Raw genomic sequence first — 20,850 nt, 5'->3', positions numbered from 1 at the left:
CCGGAAAAGCCGTTCTCGTCCATGATTTTCCATAGCTCGTTACGGTCGATCGTGTCGTATGCGGCTTTGAAGTCGATGAATAGATGGTGCGTAGGGACTTGGTGTTCCCGGCATTTTTGGAGGATTTGCCGTAATGTGAATATCTGGTCAGTTGTTGACCGTCCCTCCATGAAGCCGGCCTGATGACTTCCCACGAATCTGTTTGCTTGTGGCGTGAGGCGGCGGAGTAGGATTCGGGACAACACTTTGTAGGCGGCATTGAGGACAGTGATCGCTCGGTAGTTCTCACAGTCCCATTTGTCACCCTTCTTGTAGATGGGGCATATTACCCCCTCATTCCACTCCTCCGGTAGCTGTTCTATGTCCCAGGTCCGGATTATCAACCTTTGTAGGCAATCGGCCAACCTGTCCGGGCCCATTTTGATGAGTTCAGCTGCCCCATGTCTAGGTGTAGGCAGTCCAAATCAATATCAACCCACGCCAGAGTTTTAAATTTGACTGTTCCTTGTTTGTGATAATCTCAAAACGTACTTTAACGCCACCTTACTTTAATATTTTATTTCATTTAAATTCTTTCAGCTAATGATTAACTCTAGAGATAGTGTGTTGAGTGGATCTTAAAAAAGATTTTTAAATTATTCCTAAATATTGTTAGAGAACTTTTGTGGTTAGCGTGGTAGCACGATAAAAGCTGGTCCTCTGATGGCATGGGTTCGATTCCCATCTCGGTACTGGGTGTTAAATGTTAATCTTAAATTGTCCACGTCATTTATTAAGTCTGTTAAGTCTAGATCGGCCAAGACGGTGTTTGTCTTTTTAGTATAATTTTTCGGGGAAGTTGTTATTTCTTTGAGGTACTCGTAAAACGCCACCCATGAATTATATCATAGATTTATCTTGCTTTTACGCAATGAATCAAAAAACATATTTGTGCTAAAAAGAAAAGAAATTTATTTGTTGCTTAATACTTGCAACACATCCATTTTGCCATTTTTTTTGTCCCGATTCACCCTTATTTTACGGTACATAAATAAGAGTCAAGAATTGATTTTCGAACTTGGGCATTAAGAACGTTGAAAGCCGAAGTGCCAAACAATCTGGAAGTGAAGTGAGATTTTCGTTCCATTTCAAAATAAGAGCTTTCGGTTCTAGTTCAAGTGGCATGCTCGGTGAAATGAAAAACTAGAGAGAATTTCATTTTTATAGAAATATGAAAGAAAGGTCGATAGACAGGCATTATCAGGCAGAAAGCTTGATATGTGTTGAAATTTTAGGGTAGAGGGCATGTTGATGAGTGTAGAGCAAAGGCGTTACAATTCATGGGATCTTTTCATCGACATGCCCTCTAGCCTGAAATTTCAACACCTATCAAGCTTTCTCTTATTGGCGTACTAATGCCTGTCTATCTACATTTCTTTCATATTTCTACAAAAATCTAGTTTTTCATTCCGTAGCATGCCACTTAAAAAAAGAATCATAAAAATAAGAAAGACCTACCTACATATCAGGTTCATCATTTTTTATAAAGTCTAACCGATTTTATTTTTATTATATTTCTTAATTTGTTTTCACAAACAAAAAGAAAGGTGCTCTGTCATCAAACAACATCAAAACGATACTTTGTCCAATGATTTAATCGTTTTTTTTCTTTTCTTTATTGCATGGCCTGGAAAAAATAACACATTTTTTGCCGGTTGTTTCTAGCCTCTCGCAAGGTAAACATTGTTTTTTTTACCTTCGTTTGGTTTTTTATCTTAATTTGCGTTTTATATAAACATTAAAGTTTTTCATTTTCCTCAGTTCTTTGAATGCGTTTCTATTGTGTTGGTGTTAAGTTTGAGTGAGTATGCTGCGTGTTTTGGTTTGTTTGTGTTAGTGTCCAAGTGTTTGCGTATTGTGTGTATGGCGTTATTCAAGTGTTAGTGTTGTTGGTTGTGTATTTTATTGGATTGGTAGGGCGTGTTGATTCATGAAGCTTTTTTCATTTTCTTTACTTAACCTTTCGCCGGGTTGGTGTTATCCGTAGATGTGTTAGTGTTTCAGCTAGATGACTTGAGTTGTTTTTTTTTTCATTTGTATTTTTCATAGATTTACCTAACAACAAAAACAGGTAAAATGGTAAAGGTAAGAAGTTACATTTTAAAGATGCTTTTGTTTTCGATTTATCTTTGATTTTGGGGACGATTGGAATGTTTGTGTAACTGGAAATGGTTGTGTAAAATGTAAACGTTTCGTTCAGCTCAAGCTTTGTATGCTTTTTTCTCTGTCAATTTCGATACACGTGCTGCTTGTTTTGTTTGTTTGTTTGTTTGAAGTTATCTTCTTCTCTGTTTTGCCTTTCCTGTCTATTGTTTAGTTTTAGTTTAAGCTTTTCTAAAAGTCTACCCTTGTTTCCTCTAAAAATGAAACCCAAAACTGTTTGGTTTTGAACTGCTAACGTTAGTTTTCCGCTGCACGCTGGAAAATAATCAACTTTGAACAATAGCGTAGTACTGTTCAACTTTGCTAAAACAAATTGACTCTAACTTAGTACGACTTTGCTTTTTGCGTTGCGCCTTCGCTTGAAATGTTTCGTTTCAATTAATCTTAAAGTACATAACCATATGTTTGTAATTAGTTTGAGTATTAGTATTTCTCTAAAAATAAACTGCGATCTAAGAGCAGAAGTTGAGTTTTGTTGGTTTTTTGGTTTTGTAATTCGAATAATCCGCCTATGGCGGGAGAACGATGAGAACTTAATCATCGTACTGAGAAATTAAAATACTTAAAGGTAAATGTTCTAGTTTTTTGTTGTTCTGATCTACTCAAACCTCCTACGGCTCCTTCCTTCTTTCATCCTATCCGACCGAATCCGTTCCATTCAACTTCTCCTATCCCGATTCATGATTGCGTGTTTGTCTTTTTTTTTTGTTTTGGAACGTTTCGATAACAATAACTGGTACCGATTGGTTTTAGAAAAATAAAAATATACCTAGCGCATATTCCGATTTGTTTTGTCTTTTTTGTTTAATGTACCTAATCCCTTTGGTTTAAATTGCATTCATTTGTTTGTTTTGTTGTCTCCTAAATCACTTTATCTCAGCTATGCGTGTTTGTATTTTTTCCTTTTTTCTCTCGTTTGTGTTTGTATTTGTAGCATCAGCGTTTTTGTTCGTAAAAATCGGTTGATATTTCGCGTATAAATTGTGTTCTTGTAATTTTATATGAAAAATGTACAATTTTGTATGTCTGTTTTTTGTTGCGGCTAGCGTTTTTTCTGTTCAATATTGAATCAAAAGTGAACATCGGAAATTATTTCTCAAGCGATAAAAGTATGTACACAGTAACAAGTCACGATATATGCTCCTGCAAAGATTTTTTTTGGCTGGTTCATTCCAGACTGAAGAGGAGCTTTAAAGTTTTTTTGTTCTTCTTCCGCTTTATGGTTGATCGTTTCCACTTCCGGTCGACAACGATGACGTTCCCTATGGGCAATGGCTGCAGCTATGCGTTTGTCTGTGTGTGTGACGGATGACTCGATGCTTCCGTCAAGCGCCCATCTTCCGACAACTATCCTACGGGATGATTCTTTGAACGGTTTTCGATCTTACGCTATACGTTATTGAGGCTTGTCCTGGCTGATGGATTGTTTACTATCCTGAAAGTGAGAAAAATTAAATAAATTTGAATTTAAATTGAATTTTACTCCCAATTTTAACAATTGTGTCTGTTCATTGTGAAGAAAAAACATCTGGTTTTTGCTCAGATATATCCAATATTAGTGAAATCCAACCTCAACCCCTCTCAAAAGTCAACTTTTTTTTTCGTCAAAAATCAACATTTTCAGAAGTCGTTTCATTAAAACAAAGTTACACACACCCTTTTTGGAATTGTACAATATAGGGCACGAGAATCGATTGAAATTTATTAAAAATTTGATCATTTTTCCATTTTTTGTCAATTTTGTAATTTTAGTAATTTTTGATAAAATTGCATAATTGTCAAAAAAAGAAAACTTTGCAAAAATGACAAGCTGGGTAAAATTGACAAAAACGGCAATTTCAACCGATTTGACCAAAATGAAAAAAATGATTAATTTTACAAAAATGCATAAAAAAAAACAAAACAAAAATGAAAAAAATTGAAAAAATATGTAAAAAAAAAACCAAAACTGTTAACATCGAATAATTTGTCAAAATTAATAAATAATCAAAATTGACAAAATTGAACGAAATATTAAAATTAGTTTATTTTTAACCTGAACGTGAGATTGACAAAATTGATAAAAATGGCAAAGGCAATAAAATTCTGTCAATTTCTCAATCTTGTTATTTTTGTTAATATTTTAAATTTGTCACTTTGTTTATTTTGTCATACTCGTCATTTTTGCCATTTTGTGTCATTTTGGTCATTTTTGTCATTTTTGTCATTTTTGTCATTTTTGTCATTTTTGTCCTTTTTGTCATTTTTGTCATTTTTGTCATTTTTGTCATTTTTGTCATTTTTGTCATTTTTGTCATTTTTGTCATTTTTGTCATTTTTGTCATTTTTGTCATTTTTGTCATTTTTGTCATTTTTGTCATTTTTGTCATTTTTGTCATTTTTGTCATTTTTGTCATTTTTGTCATTTTTGTCATTTTTGTCATTTTTGTCATTTTTGTCATTTTTGTCATTTTTGTCATTTTTGTCATTTTTGTCATTTTTGTCAGTTTTGTCAGTTTTGTCAATTTTGTCATTTTTGTCATTTTTGTCATTTATGACAAAATTGACAAAATTAACAAAATTGACAAAATTGACAAAATTGACAAAATTGACAAAATTGACAAAATTGACAAAATTGACAAAATTGACAAAATTGACAAAATTGACAAAATTGACAAAATTGACAAAATTGACAAAATTGACAAAATTGACAAAATTGACAAAATTGACAAAATTGACAAAATTGACAAAATTGACAAAATTGACAAAATTGACAAAATTGACAAAATTGACAAAATTGACAAAATTGACAAAATTGACAAAATTGACAAAATTGACAAAATTGACAAAATTGACAAAATTGACAAAATTGACAAAATTGACAAAATTGACAAAATTGACAAAATTGACAAAATTGACAAAATTGACAAAATTGACAAAATTGACAAAATTGACAAAATTGACAAAATTGACAAAATTGACAAAATTGACAAAATTGACAAAATTGACGAAATTGACAAAACTGAAAAATTGACAAAATTAACAAATTGACAGAGTTGGGAAAATTGACAAAATTGAGAATTTGACAAAATTGCAAAATTGGCAAAAAGAAACAAAATTGACAAAATTTAAAAATTTGACAAAAATGAAAAAAAGACCGATATGATAAATATGAGAAAATTGACAAAAATGATAGAAATTGTCAATTTTGTTAATTTTATCATTTTTATAAATTTTTGCAATATCATAAATTTTTTTTGATGATGTTTACTTGGTTATTTTGGTCATTTCAGTCAATTTTGTCCATCTTTTAACATGTCGATATTTCTAGTCGTGTCTCCAATATTTACCTGATCAATTTCATCCAATGATTCAAGCTTGGCTATTGGCGCGAAAATGTTCCAATTGTGACCCTCCGGCGCATCGTCCATTGCTTGATTAAAAGAGGAAAATTTTGAGCACCTAAAATAAAAATAAATTAAGATTAGTTTAAAAGTTTTACAATCGTTTTGTCAACAATCTTTCTCACTTACTTGAAAAGGCTTTTCTCGTTGGCGCACTCCGGCTGGGAGACGGACCGCTGCACGTTGGTCCGCTGCTGGGCTTGAGCTAGCTTGGCCATTCCACTGCCCCCGGGACCCATCCCTCCAGCCGGAACCATCATTCCCACCACACCCCCGCTGCTTATGACCGCATCACCCGGACCCATCATCGGGCACATGTCGAAGGAGAAATCACTCTCGGACGGTTGATACGAGGACAGGGCCGTCTTGCCGGCTTGCTGCTGCATCTGGTGCTGATGCTGCAACTGTTGCTGGTGGAACTGCAACTGCATCTGCTGCTGCTGGTGCAGGATGTCCAGGATGGTTCGGATGTCCTTCTTCAGGCTGCCCTCCAGGTTGTCTAGTCTTATCGTTAGATCGGATAATTGATTCGTTACGGATCTGGGAAAAGAAATTTCTAATTAGTCTTCTTGGAAAGGAGTTACCGCTGACTTTAGGAGGACTTACCCTACATTATCCCTACGTTGATACGTGTGCTCGCTGCAACCATCCTTCCCACTGCCGCTGCCCATCCCGCTGCTTCCGCCCACACCTTCCCCTCGGATTCCACTGCCCGTCGTCACATGTGGAGCCATATGTTGATAGGCGTCCTCCTCGGGACTCTTGATGCTCAAATCCACCGGACCGGATATGCTGACAGGCCGAATGCCGGATCCAATTCCCCCGGCACCCATGCTTCCACCTCCTGGTCCTCCACCACCACCACCTCCTCCCTGATCCTTGGGACCACAGGCACATCCTCGCTGGCTGATGGCACTCAGCGTCACCGTGTCCTTCGGCGATTGCAAATCACTGGGTGGACTGTGCTTGTGCGAACTTTTGGGACTTTCGTTTGGAGAAGCTGGGAAAGGTGAAACGGTTGCGTGAGGGATCGAAATCTGTTGATGATTTTCTAAAGCGTACAATTATGGCTATATATACATCTGATAAACATTTAGTGAGTGTTTCCTTTTTATCAATCAAGTGCGCACACATATGTGATTTACAGCGTGATGCAATGGTAGTGAAAAATGAAAAAAAAAAAAAAAAAAGATTTCTGAAATAGAATAGCATCAGGGTTGCAAATTTATGAATCTCAAAGCAGAAAAAGGTTGAGTTCCTATCATTTGAGTTAGCTTAGATGGTGTAGCAAAATATTCCCTTCAAAGTTATTTGAATAATCTCAGCTTACAAAGCAATATGACGTTTTGAATTATATCGATGGTAATATTGAACATAGTTAATTGTAGGACTACATAATAACAATCGTACATTAATTATGGTTTACCAATTTAGAAAATATTCGATTTCTCTTTAAACTAGTTTTTCTCCTGAAATCAATTGACATGGAATTATTCGAAAATTTGTAAACTTTGGATTTTTTTTCTCGAGTTAGAGTGCCCCAAATGACCCGATATTTGAAAAAGTTATGCACTGCAGGCTTAAATTGATCCTAGGCCTAATACAAGGTCTCATGCCAAATTTGGGCCAGATCGGATCAAGCGAAGGGGTCGCTCAACGAGCCTAAAATTTGTATGAGATTTTGGGACATTTTGTTCGGAAGGAACACGGAAATCAAGTTTTTGATGAATAACTTTGGCCGATTTCTTTTGGACCAGATCGGATCACGGGAAGGGGTCCCGTAAGTATCCAAGGCTTCTGGAAGCTTTGTCGACGATATAGTTGTGTGGAGCGTACCCTACATAAAGCGGGTGTCGCTTACGAGAAAATGATACGCCCGAGCATTTACTGCGATTCAGGGGCAGGCAATTAAAGTCACACCATTGAGCAAATACATTGAATTGCTGTTGCAGGAAATCGATTTCCTCTTGGCCGTTTATGGTGTGAAAGAGTTTCAAGTCATCGGTATATGCAAGTTTTTTGCAGTCAAGGAGTACACCATTAAAATATATCACGAAAATGATCGGTCCTAAATGACTTCCTTGAGGCACACCGGAGGAGGCAAGAACATTATTTTAAAAAGAGTCACCAATACGAACGGATCTTTCGACCCGTTAAGTAATTACTGAACCAGTGCAGAAGGGATCCACAGAAACCCAAACCTTCGAGCTTTGCGATAGCGATATCGTGGTTCACCTTGTAGAACGCAGCCGAGATCAGTATATATGAGGCCCTTGGAGCCAAAGGGGTATAAGTGCATAAAAGCTTATTTCGAGAAAACACGGTATTAAATTGATGTGTTTAATTATTTTCCATATATTAGTCGTGCACAAAAGATGTGAAGGTGAGTAAGTTAGTAGTCGTGGTTCGTTTAGGCTTGAACCCGTGTTGATCGTTGGAAAGTTGGTGCAAGTAGGAAGAATTAGTGGGATCCAAGATAACCAATGCCAACAATTTGGCTATCGCGCTGATATTCCTTTGTAGTTGTTAACATCTCTCTTGGCACCCTTCTTGTGAACAGGAAGCATGTGGGCTTCCTTTCGCAGTGAGATAAAGATTTCGCCATCCAGCGATGATTGGAAGATATGCCTAATTAGAAACAGCAAAAGAGGCATAAAGCGCTTTAAAAAGAAGCAGAGATTCCGTACGGGCCCATAGATGTAGAGTTTTTCAGCTTAGCTGTCGCATTCAATATGGATGCATCGTCGATTAAGATACCTTTAAACGAATAACCTATAGGTAAAATATTTCACACAGCTCTAGTCAGTTGCTCAAGAGAAATGGATCCAGTTGAAAAAATGCTAGAGAACTTCTCCGACAAATAGATCACAAATTTCGGGATCAGAGTTCACTGTGTTGCTGTTCACGAACATGTGAGACGGAAGCCCTGATTATTTCCGCTAGTTCTTCACGTGCTTTCAAAATGATTTCAGATTGCTCTTGAAATTCTGTTGTAACCGATTTATATAATTGTGGTAGCAATGCTTACTGGATTTCTTATAGGCAGAATTCAATTAGCGATATGTTGTATTGATATGTTATTGATGTTAGTGATTTGAGGGACTTGTGCTTGTTACACACGGTGTGCTTCTAGAAGATGTTTAAAAGAAAAAAACAGTAACTCTAATTTTTATCAGAAATTGAAAATTTAGCCTTTTCTGAGTCATTTTCAGGCAAAATTAAAATATTTGGTCGGTGAGTCCCCATACGATTTATTTTTTTTAAAGAATTATAGTCTATATTTATGAAAAATCAATCTGAAAAATTATTCCAGTGCAATGGAATTGCAATGTTTATCTTTAAAAATTTAATTTTTATTCAAATTGATGTCATTCTTAAACATAAAAAAAATTTTAAAGCCTAGAAAGATAAGTGATTCGGATTGAAAAACTTATTTCATATGAAAATTTTACTTGAAATTTATTATTTGGAATATCCTTGTTACAATTGGTGTTACCCAAATGTAACCTATATTTACATTCATATGTGTAGATCTTGGAAATCTAATTCTGGTTTAATGTAATTTAAAGACACATGAATAACAACAGTCCAGCATTCTTTGATTGCTTTCCAACGAAATATTAAAAAAAATGTCTTTTTTTTTTTAATTGTTCTTTGAATTAATTCCACAATATTTGTATGCTCAGATGCATATTAATACACATTTTGGGAAAAAAATTAAATTTTTGATGGTACCACTCGCTTATGGTATTTTTCAATTTCTTTTACCACAGATTAAAATTTAAACAAATCTTAGCAGACATGTTTTCAACAGAATTGAAAATATAAAATTTAGTTAAAAGTAAAAGTAATTGCACTGAAATCCGTACATCTTCGGCAACATAATATCAGTCTCAAATTACTTTTTCTCATATTGAAGGTGAATAAATTTTCTATCAACCATCTGAACTTCATTTTTGGGTAAGAATTCAAATACTGATGATATTTTTGAATTAATGAATTAAGGATGAAAAACTATTTGTTTTGGAGAAGTTTTAAATTTTATCGACGGTTTCAGACCAGATTTTTACATCCAACTTTTTTTTAGTCTTAATGAATTTCTATGATTAATTGAAAAAAAGAGGTTTTTATCACAACTGGTATAAAATTGTAGAAATTATGATTTTCTAATGTTACATTAATGCTTCATTAATGTTCTAATAAATAATAAAGAAGAACTGCAGTGTTCAGTAGAATAACTAAAATGAGTATGGAGGAACAAAACATGATGAATCTATCGCGTTTCAGGCTAGTTTGTTATCGATCATTTGCAATTCTTTTTTGCCAAAAATACTATTGATTTTTGTAATTTTAAGATCAACAAAAAAACAAAAATGCATTTTTTTGGAAAAATTTAAAATTTATCACAGTTTTAGATTAGATTCATCAATTTAAAAAAAAAAAATCCGAAAAACTTTAAAATTCAATTTAAAACAAAGAATTTAAAAAATTATCATAACCATATAAAACTGTAAGAAAACTTTAGAAGCTAGGATTATTTCACCTTAAACGTAATAATGCTTGCTCTTTGAATAAAATTGGAGAATCGCAGTGTACAGGAGAGTTACGTTACTAAAATTCTGCTTAATAATAGAAATAAAACGTTTCACAACACACTCCGGGCTTATACTGATCATTTTATCAAATGAAAGTAACATGCAAAATATAAGCAAGATTAAATTACTGTTGTGAATTGCATTGAGTCTGAAGTGCAAATGGCATTTTAAGACATTTTACTCAGGAGAAGAATAAAAAGTGAACTCTCATCAAAAATTGTTTTTAACGGATCGTCTACTTTTGAATACTGATTTTCTTAATTTTTTAAAAGCTTAAATTAAGACAAACGTATCTGCTCCAGATCGCAGTTATAGCGGAAGTTATAGCGATTCCTAGTATTAACTGATTTTCTTAATCATTGAGCTTTTTTAATAAAATACCCTCCAGTGTTTGCACAATCAGATTATCTAAAGATAAAGAATTAAAATGGATTAAAATTATTCCAGATAGTTCTAAGAATTTCAGATAATTTTACCCTTTCAGACTGCTGACAGGATTTGACAGCTGATTTTTAAATTTTAGGATTAGAAGGTATTTTTATGAAATTTTCTTCGTTTTAATAGCTCTGTAACTAGTTTGAAATAATTTTGAAAAATTTTCAAAGTTTTTTATATGATTTTTGTGCTACCAGCTAAATTTAAAAATATTGAAAGCAAGAACTTAGAGAATAAGCACCTCAAAAATTAAAAAACACTTAAACAATATGTGTATTTTTTAAAGATTTCAAATGGAAAATTTTCAAAAAAAAAAATTTGTATGGGGGGTCACCGACCAAATATTTTAATTTTTGGTGGAAATGAACCAGGAAAAGCTCTTTTTTCTGCCCATGCAAAAATTAGCGTTACTGTTATTTTTCTTAAAGTCCTTCTACGAAACACACCGTGTATAGTTACGTAGTGCGCGCTGTTTAGCCGTCTAAAGTCGGCGTAGACTTTTAGTAACCCAAGGGGTCCGTAAATTGGTAGCTGTGCTGCGTTTCGACACTTGGAGGCGATGATATTGGGATTATAAAAATCGAGCTCAGCCTCCTAATCAATGGATTGCAGGACTAGGGATATAGCTTCGAAATCAACGTTCTTGAAATCGTGATAGAAACATGTGCTTTCCTCTTCTGAGGCATGTATTTTAGTGACATCGAGTGTAATCATTAGGGCGGGATGATGCGGGATAGTTTTAACAAATGGAGCACAAGCAGATATCAAGCATACGGCCATTTTCATTTTCAGTTTTGTTGATCTGTTAAAGAGTTGCGGTACTCAAGGAGTCTAGAAAGATGTTGGAGAATGAAGAAAGAGCAGGATCCGGGAATGAAAAGCCGCTTGGGATGGAGCACTGTTTCAAATCAGGCAGATTGAAGTCGCTGATGATGAGTATGTCGTATTCCGGAGAGCAAATGAAGCTTACTTTAGACAGGCATTGCGAAAAAGGTTCAGCTAAAACCAAGCCTCTAGAACGGTCAGAGGGCACGAATACTACTCAAAAGTAGAGGTTCCGGTTAGTAAATCAATGCGAATCCAAACAAGTTCTAAATCATCCCAGGAATCGTCTTCAATTGGCTGAGCTGGAAATGTAGTTTTCACGGCAAGTAACACCTCATCTCCAGTAGACTTATTGATGTTACGGAGACTACGGTTGTAACGGAACACTGCGTAATCTGGGCCGATAATCTGACTAGTTTTGGTGAAGGCAATGACGTCCTAGCAGGAACACGAAGTCGCCAAGAAGTAGTCGATCAAACATTTATTTACATCACCGACGTTCTGGTAGAAAATGTTGAAGGACTTGGACGATTCAAACGTAGCGCGCGATCGACGATCACTGGAAAGGTAAATTCCATTGCGTGGGGCTGGAGAACCCTTTCGCTACAGAAGATCTCAGGGCCGGGACGACTGTTGACGCTGGCAGGAAACAACGCTGAGTCGCTGAGGAACTGAGTCGAAGGGCTCAGGGGTCTCCATAGTTCTTAGTTCGTTTCGTCCCGGTGCTGGAGGCCCGGAAGAAGTCATAGGATTAACAAGGTTTGGAAGATTTAGCTGGATGCCTCCGTGGTGGAACGGAAACAGGATACGCGAATGGCAAGTTCTTGGCATAAGCTGGAACTTGCCTGTAAAAAAGGCCTAGACAACCCCGTCATCTCCAACGAACTCAGGGCCAGGACGACAGGAAACAGCGCGATTGAATCGAAGGACTCCGGGGTCTCCAAAAGGCTCTAACCGAAGCGTCCTGGTGTTGACACCCAAGTAGAGGTAGGCGAATATCGGGCGAGGCATGTTGACAGCGCATGCAGGCTATCTGTGGCTAACTGAAACTTCATCACGCATAGAAAATGTTATCAAACCAGATGAATTGCCTGGAGATGAGGCTGGAGAACCTCATCGTCGCCGTCGAAATCAGGGCTGGGACGACTGATGACGCTGGAAGCTGCCGACTGAGTCGAGGGACTCTGAGGTCTTTCAAATGCCTACTTCGTTGCGTCCATTGTAGAAACTCAAGAAATACAGGCTAATACTCCCAGAACCGGTGAAGCGTCGCAATAAAACCTTAAGAGAACTGAAGTCTCATCTTGTTAATCAGCTGAAGTGGGAACCGGATGATTCCCACGTCGTCGGTTCCCCGGTTCTCTGGTTCCGAATACAATGAACAGATGGTACAGGAGTCGTCGTTTTTTGGCTGATCCACAAATTCATGAAACAGTATTCCAGAAAGCCAGGATGTAGGACTCAAATCGATATCTTTGTGCATTGGATCTAGTCCGATTTTTAACGCCTTTTGGAAGCAATCGTTTAATCTCTAACGGCATGGTTGGATCCAGAAACTATTTTTTGAACGTCTGCGTCCGTGATCTGGGGCTGAAGGCCAGCTTAATATAGTCAAAATTTGGGTGTCGGGGGTAGTAAAGCCCTAAAATAAAAGTGCGGCAGACTGTCACCGTGGAGTTCCAATCGAACTGTCAGAAGTCGTTCCAATCGAGTATAAACATTTTTACCATTTTGTATTCGTGGGAAGTATTGTAATCTGTTTGACTTTGACTTTCAATTTTTTAATTGATATTAATCAAGAATGCGGAGAAAATTTATGGGAACAAAACGGAAAGAAGCACTTCATTTTTATTTTTACAATTGACACAACGGAGAACAAATTAAATAATATTCACAAAACGAAAACCAACTTCACAATCTGCGACACAGCTACACATCAACAAGAAGTCATGCGAATGTTTACGTTATTGGCAGTGTTGAAAGATTATAGAAGTTTTTCAGTGCTGCCAAATCGGTGAGAAATTCAGTCTGCCGCACTTTTACTGTAGGGCTTTAGGGGGTAGAGGTACGATAAAAGGGACTGAAAGGTTACTAAGATCAACAAAATATGTCGCAGTCATCGTTGAAGAAACCTGCGATACTCTATTATTCCCGAGGCAACGCGCTTAAAGTTCGGTAACGGGAATGCAGTCGTACGTAGAGCCATATCGTCGACTTTTTTGGACAGCAAGTCCAGCTGATGCGTAAGCTTTTCGAGGACATCACAAGGGTAGTCGTTTTTGCAGTAGGATTACCATCCGTTAAATAGAGATCATCGATATAACGGCAAATGCTTCGTTACAAATAAAAATCACCTTACCCTGCGTAAACAGTTCCCTATTGAGGCGGATATTAAACCCACAACACTACTGACGTTAACCATCAATTGACACTCTCCATACTGGTTTTTCTCCTTTATGTTGACCAAAAAAACGTTTCTAAAAATTGAAAACGGTAAGTTCACTTTAAACAACGGGAGCGTTAAGATTCCGCAATCTTTGCTTGGGGTGTTCCAAGTATAACTGTATAAGAAGTTCAGGGTCAGTATTAGAAAATAGGTAGAAACAGAGCGCTGTCAATTGAGGAAAATAAATGCTTCGATGAATTTATCACGAAGAAAGAGTACAAGAACTATGTCTCAGAAATTCAATACATTAATAAGTTATCCTAGTCTTGCGGCAACTGCATCAAAGGAATTAACTGAAGAAACGTTAAGCAGCTTTAATATAGATAAAGGTGAGAATTTGAATACTTGATATCTTTTTTCGTATTTTCATCATATCTTTTTGGAAAAAAAATTGCAGATCGGCGTCTTTTGCATTTTCTGACAGCGTTTTCGTGGGATTAAAAAAATAATGATATTTCGAAAGCTAAAGGAGACTTGATCCTTTAATCAGGGTGCCATAAGCTTTGGCAAAAATCATTCAAAATTTGAAAATCAATTGACTTTTTCAGCCTTATCAGTTTTCATTTCACAGTTTATAAGTGTCAAACAAAAAGAATTCTAAAAGTTTGTCTACTATATCCTAAATTCATTGCATACTTACAGGCGCAATTTTCTTATTTTTAGATAAAAGCTCCATTTGAGTCCTTTTACAACGAAATTTTTAGGAAATTATTGAATAATTAATAATAATTTCGTGCTTGGTAATGATAAACATCCATATAGAAGAAAAACATATCTTTTAAGACTCGAGAGATCAAGTGAACCCATAAGATACATAATGGATTTTTTTTTCAAAAGAATTGAGAGTTACCATTGATTTGAAAATATGGCATCGAGAATTCAACACTCTAACAATTGACTTATTGGAATAAATATTTTCATTTTATTTTTTTGTATAGGAAACATTTTAACCCCCACCCAGATCTGAAATTTTTACCCGTTACAGTCGCTGGAATGTCAATTTGACACTCCTGACTAAAACCTCTATATATGTTTCCCAAATGATTTTTAAAAAATTATTTGTAAATCTTGTAATGTAGCTCTTTTTTTGGTAAAGTATCGCAGCGCTCATGTAATTACACCACTAGAATTGGTATGAAATTTCCTTTCTAATGAATATAAATTTATTGGGAATATCTTGCGTGAATATATCCAAAATCAAGTGCAAAGTTGAATTTAAGTGCAAGGAAATCTGAGAAATTGCAAATTGACAAAAAGTTCCAAAAACAGCTACATTGAAAAATTCGTCAAAAACTCTTTGTTTCGTATTTTAAATATCTGAAAATGCAAAAATGTGCCAAGTCACACCAACTTTCAAATCCTTTTTTTTTAAATTTAACTGGTGTTATTTAAAGAATTTTGACGATTCATTTATTGAAAGGTACGGTTTGTATGGTGGTGTTTTTAATTCATTTTTTGTGGTCTAGATCTTAAAAATTTTCAAAAAAATCTTCATTTGCAACGTATAGTTTCTAACTTTCTTGGACACTAAGTGAAATTTTTCGAATAACCGAAAGTTGAAGTATTGTAGGTGAATAATGTATGAAAAACATATTTGAGTTAGTTTACAAGGTTTTAAAAACTATAAACTTTGTAAAAATTGGTTGAGAAACAAGAGAGATATACTGGTTTTAAGCGAGGAATGTCAAATTGACTCTCAATGACTGAATACAGAGTGTTTTTCCTGGGCTTTCAGGGTACGTCCGTTAAAAAAAATGATGCAAAATTAATGATTTTTTGAACTCATAAAGGATTCCCCAAGATTTTTTTTTATTTCGAGATAGCATTCAGTACAGAAACTTATAGACAAAGGTAGGATTGAGAAAAATCCAGGAAATTCTCCCCCTCCCCCCCTTTTAAAGGAGACCCAAAAATAGCTCGAAATAAACTATTCAATCAAAGTTCATATGTTAATTCGTTGAAAAAGTCCCAGGGGTCTAACAGTGAGCTTAAATTTAATCAAGCTTGACTTCATTTCTAGAAGTTAGAAAAGCTGCCCACCGGTAAAAAAAAAGAATACGGTGGTCAAACCGTGCGCACAATATTTGGGCCGCTAGTGGGGAGATATTTTCAAAAAAAAAAAAATCGTAATGGACAGTAAAATGAGCTCCTTAGCGCACACCTGGCAGATTTCCAGCCAGAAACTTTCTGTTGACAAGTCTCGTCTATATTTTCGAAGTCGAACAACGAGAAAAAAATTAAGAAACATTGACACGATAAATTGCTAAATATATAACGAAAACTGCCTCCAAATGCGACCGTTTTCAATAGGTCCAAAAAATTCATAATTTATTTTGGTTGGATTTAGAATCGTGTCATTACGCAAAAGCTGTGGTGGAGTTATAGAAAGTCAAATATATCTATTGTTTTTGTGACGAAGAAGGACAATCGGCTCAATTTAACTTCAACCATATCCAAGATTTTGAGTAATTTTGAAGGTCAAGCTTCAGGAAACAGAAAATGTAATCAAAAATAGCCTGGATTTGGAAAAAGAGTGGTTTATAGTATATATAATAGATGGCGCCCGAAAATGTCATCAATTTCCATCCATGCATTCAAAAGTTATTAACAAAACAAAGTGTAGCATTTTTCGAATACCCTATTTACTGTTCAAATATTATTATTGTTTTCGGCAACCTCTTCTCCCCTACCTTATGCATTTATATAAAATTCTCTATCCGCAATCTACACAACATAACAAGAAGTTATACCCGAAACTAATTCATCATTGCAAAAACAATTTAAAAAAAAATTATAAGTTGGGTTGATTTCATAATCATTCACATGACAGATGGCGGATGAAAATTTTTGCTGTCTTAATGAAATGGCAGTTTCTTGATGAATGCTATGAAATGTAGGTATGTACAAACTTGTAAAGATGAACACAAAATTTCAAACTCCAGCGTAGTAACACTTAGAAATACAAACTGTTGAAGAGCAAATTTCGCTTTTCCATGACGATCAAAGCTGGAGGGATCAACCGAGATTCAGAATTCATTCGTTGATATGCGCTGCTTAAAGCTTTTTTTTATTGATCCCGCCAGCTTTATTGCGGTCTTGTAACGGAGGGGGCGCGTAAACATTTACATTCGTAAGCAGCGGCATTCAGCAGAGCACGACAATCAACCAAAGGAAGAAAAAAAAACGTAACACTTTTTGCTCGAAATTCTCAAACTCAAAACACAAAAGTGGGGTTGCATCATGATCTGGGGTGGATTTCACACACACAGTGTCTCGTAATTGGGCTTACCACAGGTGCTGGTCAATGGTTGATGTCTGTTTGATCTAAGATCTGGTATGCTTCGCTTGATTTGCGACATCATTCCTTGTTTTGGTTTTTTTACAATATTTTTTTTTGAAAAATATTTTCGTGTTGTAGTTTTGATCGATTGATTGTGTCATTTTTTTTGTTTCAGGGGGATGGTGTTTCAATTTTGATGTTGGCGAGAAAGTGAAGAAAATGTAAAGAAAAAAATAAGAAAGAGTGTCTACTTTAGCGCTCAAGCTCCGAGAATCCGGGTGGTGTTGAATTGAAATTGATAAAAAAGGGTATATTCGAGTTCGGTGAACGAGACTTGAATCAAGTTCGAAAATAATGCTCTCTCTGCTAGCAGAAATGTGAAAATGTTCTTGACTAATCAGTGTCCATTATTTAACTCACCTGATATAGAAAACTTTCGATCGTCGTCGAAGTTAGTGCTTATTTGTCCCGAACTTCTATCATTTGGAATATCACATTTGGTCTGGCCTGTTCGCTGATGATGCACCGTGTGTCTGAGAAGAAGAGGGGGGAAAGTGAAAAGTTTTTAATTAACATTAATTCCTTTTGGAGAGAAGTGAAAGTTCGGGCACACCGCTGCTGGTCTCAGAGCAAAATTCTTCCACAAAGACAACACACCATTTACGAGCAGTGCTTTGCGAAACAAACAACATCAATTAGCACGTTTCATTTAATAGAATATTTCCTGGAGGGGTACATTTCAGCAGTGTGCCCCGGAACTTCCGGTCGTTTTTTTCTTTGGTCGGCCAATACTCACAATCTCCTAACGTAGGACCGACTATCGCTGTCCCTGTCCTGTGAGCCGAGTCGCATATGCCGATGCCTTAACTCTATTCCCGCTTGTTCCTCCTATTTTTGTGGTTGGTGTGTGTGCGTGTATGTGTGTCAGTTTGGTATGTGTGAAAGCGGAAGGGTATGAAGTTGAACCGGCAGTCGCACCGGAAGTGACACAAGTTGACGACGGGAGGGACGAAACCGCAAATAGTAGTAGTTTCGGCAAAAAAGCCGATGCAGAGATAAGAACGAAAATAGCAAAATCATCACTATTCATTTGAAAAGGTATAGTCGTTTTTTGTATTTTTTTTAATTTTAATTCGCTGTGTGTGTGCTTGCGTTTGCTTGAATGCGCGCGAATGTGTGCATGTGTCCGTGTTTTATTGCGTGTGCTTTTATTTGGTTTCCGCAGTGCACGTGACTATTGAATTAAAGCTCGGAAAAAATATAGTTAAAATAAATTCAATCGGAAAACTTCAATCGGAAACTATCAAAGGCACGCATCTATTAGCTAGTGCTTGTGTCTATCCATAAAAATACATGAACGAACTGATCTGGCTTGAATTCTACTGATAACTAAGCTGCGAGTGCCTTCCATTTGAAATTTAAATTGAATTTCATTTTTTTATTGTGAAAAAAAACTTATAGGTATCAATATATTTTTGATCTGGAAATAAGAACAAGGTAAATTTGAACTACAATCCTCGATATAAAAATCGAAAAACGTTAAGATGAGAAAATGGTTAATGTTAATCTCATGTCGAAATAGTAGTCGAAAGATGAAATTGAAAAGTTGAAAATGTCATTTGGAAGAAAATAAAAGACAAGAGAGTCAAAAAAATTGGCAGACAATTAAAAAAATGGAAAGTTTGGAAAAAATCAAAAATGTCGAAAAAGTAAAAAAGGGTGCAAAAAGTCAGAAAAATATAAAACAAGTAAAAAAAGTAAAAAAAGTAAAAAAAGTCAAAAAAGTCAAAAAAAGTCAAAAAAAGTCAAAAAAGTCAAAAATGTCAAAAATGTCAAATATGTCAAAAATGTCAAAAATGTCAAAAATGTCAAAAATGTCGAAAATGTCAAAAATGTCAAAAATGTCAAGAATGTAAAAAATGTAAAAAATGTCAAAAATGTCAAAAATGTCAAAAATGTCAAAAATGTCAAAAATGTCAAAAATGTCAAAAATGTCAAAAATGTCAAAAATGTCAAAAATGTCAAAAATGTCAAAAATGTCAAAAATGTCAAAAATGTCAAAAATGTCAAAAATGTCAAAAATGTCAAAAATGTCAAAAATGTCAAAAATGTCAAAAATGTCAAAAATGTCAAAAATGTCAAAAATGTCAAAAATGTCAAAAATGTCAAAAATGTCAAAAATGTCAAAAATGTCAAAAATGTCAAAAATGTCAAAAATGTCAAAAATGTCAAAAATGTCAAAAATGTCAAAAATGTCAAAAATGTCAAAAATGTCAAAAATGTCAAAAATGCCAAAAATGTCAAAAATGTCAAAAATGTCAAAAATGTCAAAAATGTCAAAAATGTCAAAAATGTCAAAAATGTCAAAAAATGTCAAAAATGTCAAGAATGTCAAAAATGTCAAAAATGTCAAAAATGTCAAAAATGTCAAAAATGACAAAAATGTCAAAAATGTCAAAAATGTCAAAAATGTCAAAAATGTCAAAAATGTCAAAAATGTCAAAAATGTCAAAAATGTCAAAAATGTCAAAAATGTCAAAAATGTCAAAAATGTCAAAAATGTCAAAAATGTCAAAAATGTCAAAAATGTCAAAAATGTCAAAAATGTTAAAAATGTCAAAAATGTCAAAAATGTCAAAAATGTCAAAAATGTCAAAAATGTCAAAAATGTCAAAAATGTCAAAAATGTCAAAAATGTCAAAAATGTCAAAAATGTCAAAAATGTCAAAAATGTCAAAAATGTCAAAAATGTCAAAAATGTCAAAAATGTCAAAAATGTCAAAAATGTCAAAAATGTCAAAAATGTCAAAAATGTCAAAAATGTCAAAAATGTCAAAAATGTCAAAAATGTCAAAAATGTCAAAAATGTCAAAAATGTCAAAAATGTCAAAAATGTCAAAAATGTCAAAAATGTCAAAAATGTCAAAAATGTCAAAAATGTCAAAAATGTCAAAAATGTCAAAAATGTCAAAAATGTCAAAAATGTCAAAAATGTCAAAAATGTCAAAAATGTCAAAAATGTCAAAAATGTCCAAAATGTCAAAAATGTCAAAAATGTCAAAAATGTCAAAAATGTCAAAAATGTCAAAAATGTCAAAAATGTCAAAAATGTCAAAAATGTCAAAAATGTCAAAAATGTCAAAAATGTCAAAAATGTCAAAAATGTCAAAAATGTCAAAAATGTCAAAAATGTCAAAAATGTCAAAAATGTCAAAAATGTCAAAAATGTCAAAAATGTCAAAATGTCAAAAATATCAAAAATGTCAAAAATGTCAAAAATGTCAAAAATGTCAAAAATGTCAAAAATGTCAAAAATGTCAAAAATGTCAAAAGTGTCAAAAATGTCAAAAATGTCAAAAATGTCAAAAATGTCAAAAATGTCAAAAATGTCAAAAATGTCAAAAATGTCAAAAATGTCAAAAATGTCAAAAATGTCAAAAATGTCAAAAATGTCAAAAATGTCAAAAATGTCAAAAATGTCAAAAATGTCAAAAATGTCAAAAATGTCAAAAATGTCAAAAATGTCAAAAATGTCAAAAATGTCAAAAATGTCAAAAATGTCAAAAATGTCAAAAATGTCAAAAATGTCAAAAATGTCAAAAATGTCAAAAATGTCAAAAATGTCAAAAATGTCAAAAATGTCAAAAATGTCAAAAATGTCAAAAATGTCAAAAATGTCAAAAA

At 34.5% G+C, this 20,850-nt stretch overlaps 1 protein-coding gene across 13 annotated transcripts in view; it reads right to left on the bottom strand.

Moving 5' to 3' along the window:
• Positions 1-1,631: 1,631 nt before the first annotated feature.
• The window catches only part of LOC129757875 (potassium voltage-gated channel subfamily H member 7-like), a 505,815-nt gene continuing 486,596 nt past the window's right edge, over positions 1,632-20,850 (bottom strand). For 12 of the 13 annotated variants that reach the window (XM_055755238.1, XM_055755232.1, XM_055755234.1 and 9 more), the window contains 7 exons: positions 17,963-18,054; positions 17,587-17,699; positions 17,176-17,250; positions 6,192-6,585; positions 5,715-6,125; positions 5,532-5,643; positions 1,632-3,637 (listed from right to left, as the gene is read on the bottom strand). In XM_055755238.1, the coding sequence (XP_055611213.1) occupies positions 3,599-3,637; positions 5,532-5,643; positions 5,715-6,125; positions 6,192-6,585; positions 17,176-17,250; positions 17,587-17,699; positions 17,963-18,054 (1,236 nt within the window). In that variant the 3' untranslated portion in view covers positions 1,632-3,598. The remainder of the gene's footprint in view (positions 3,638-5,531; positions 5,644-5,714; positions 6,126-6,191; positions 6,586-17,175; positions 17,251-17,586; positions 17,700-17,962; positions 18,055-20,850) is intronic. The other variant, XM_055755237.1, reaches the window with a different exon arrangement.

The sequence above is a fragment of the Uranotaenia lowii genome, chromosome 3 (assembly GCF_029784155.1).
Source record: "Uranotaenia lowii strain MFRU-FL chromosome 3, ASM2978415v1, whole genome shotgun sequence".
Classification (NCBI taxonomy): Eukaryota; Metazoa; Arthropoda; class Insecta; order Diptera; family Culicidae; genus Uranotaenia; species Uranotaenia lowii.
Note: the sequence above shows the minus strand (reverse complement) of the source record. Positions and strands in the feature narration are given on the sequence as shown.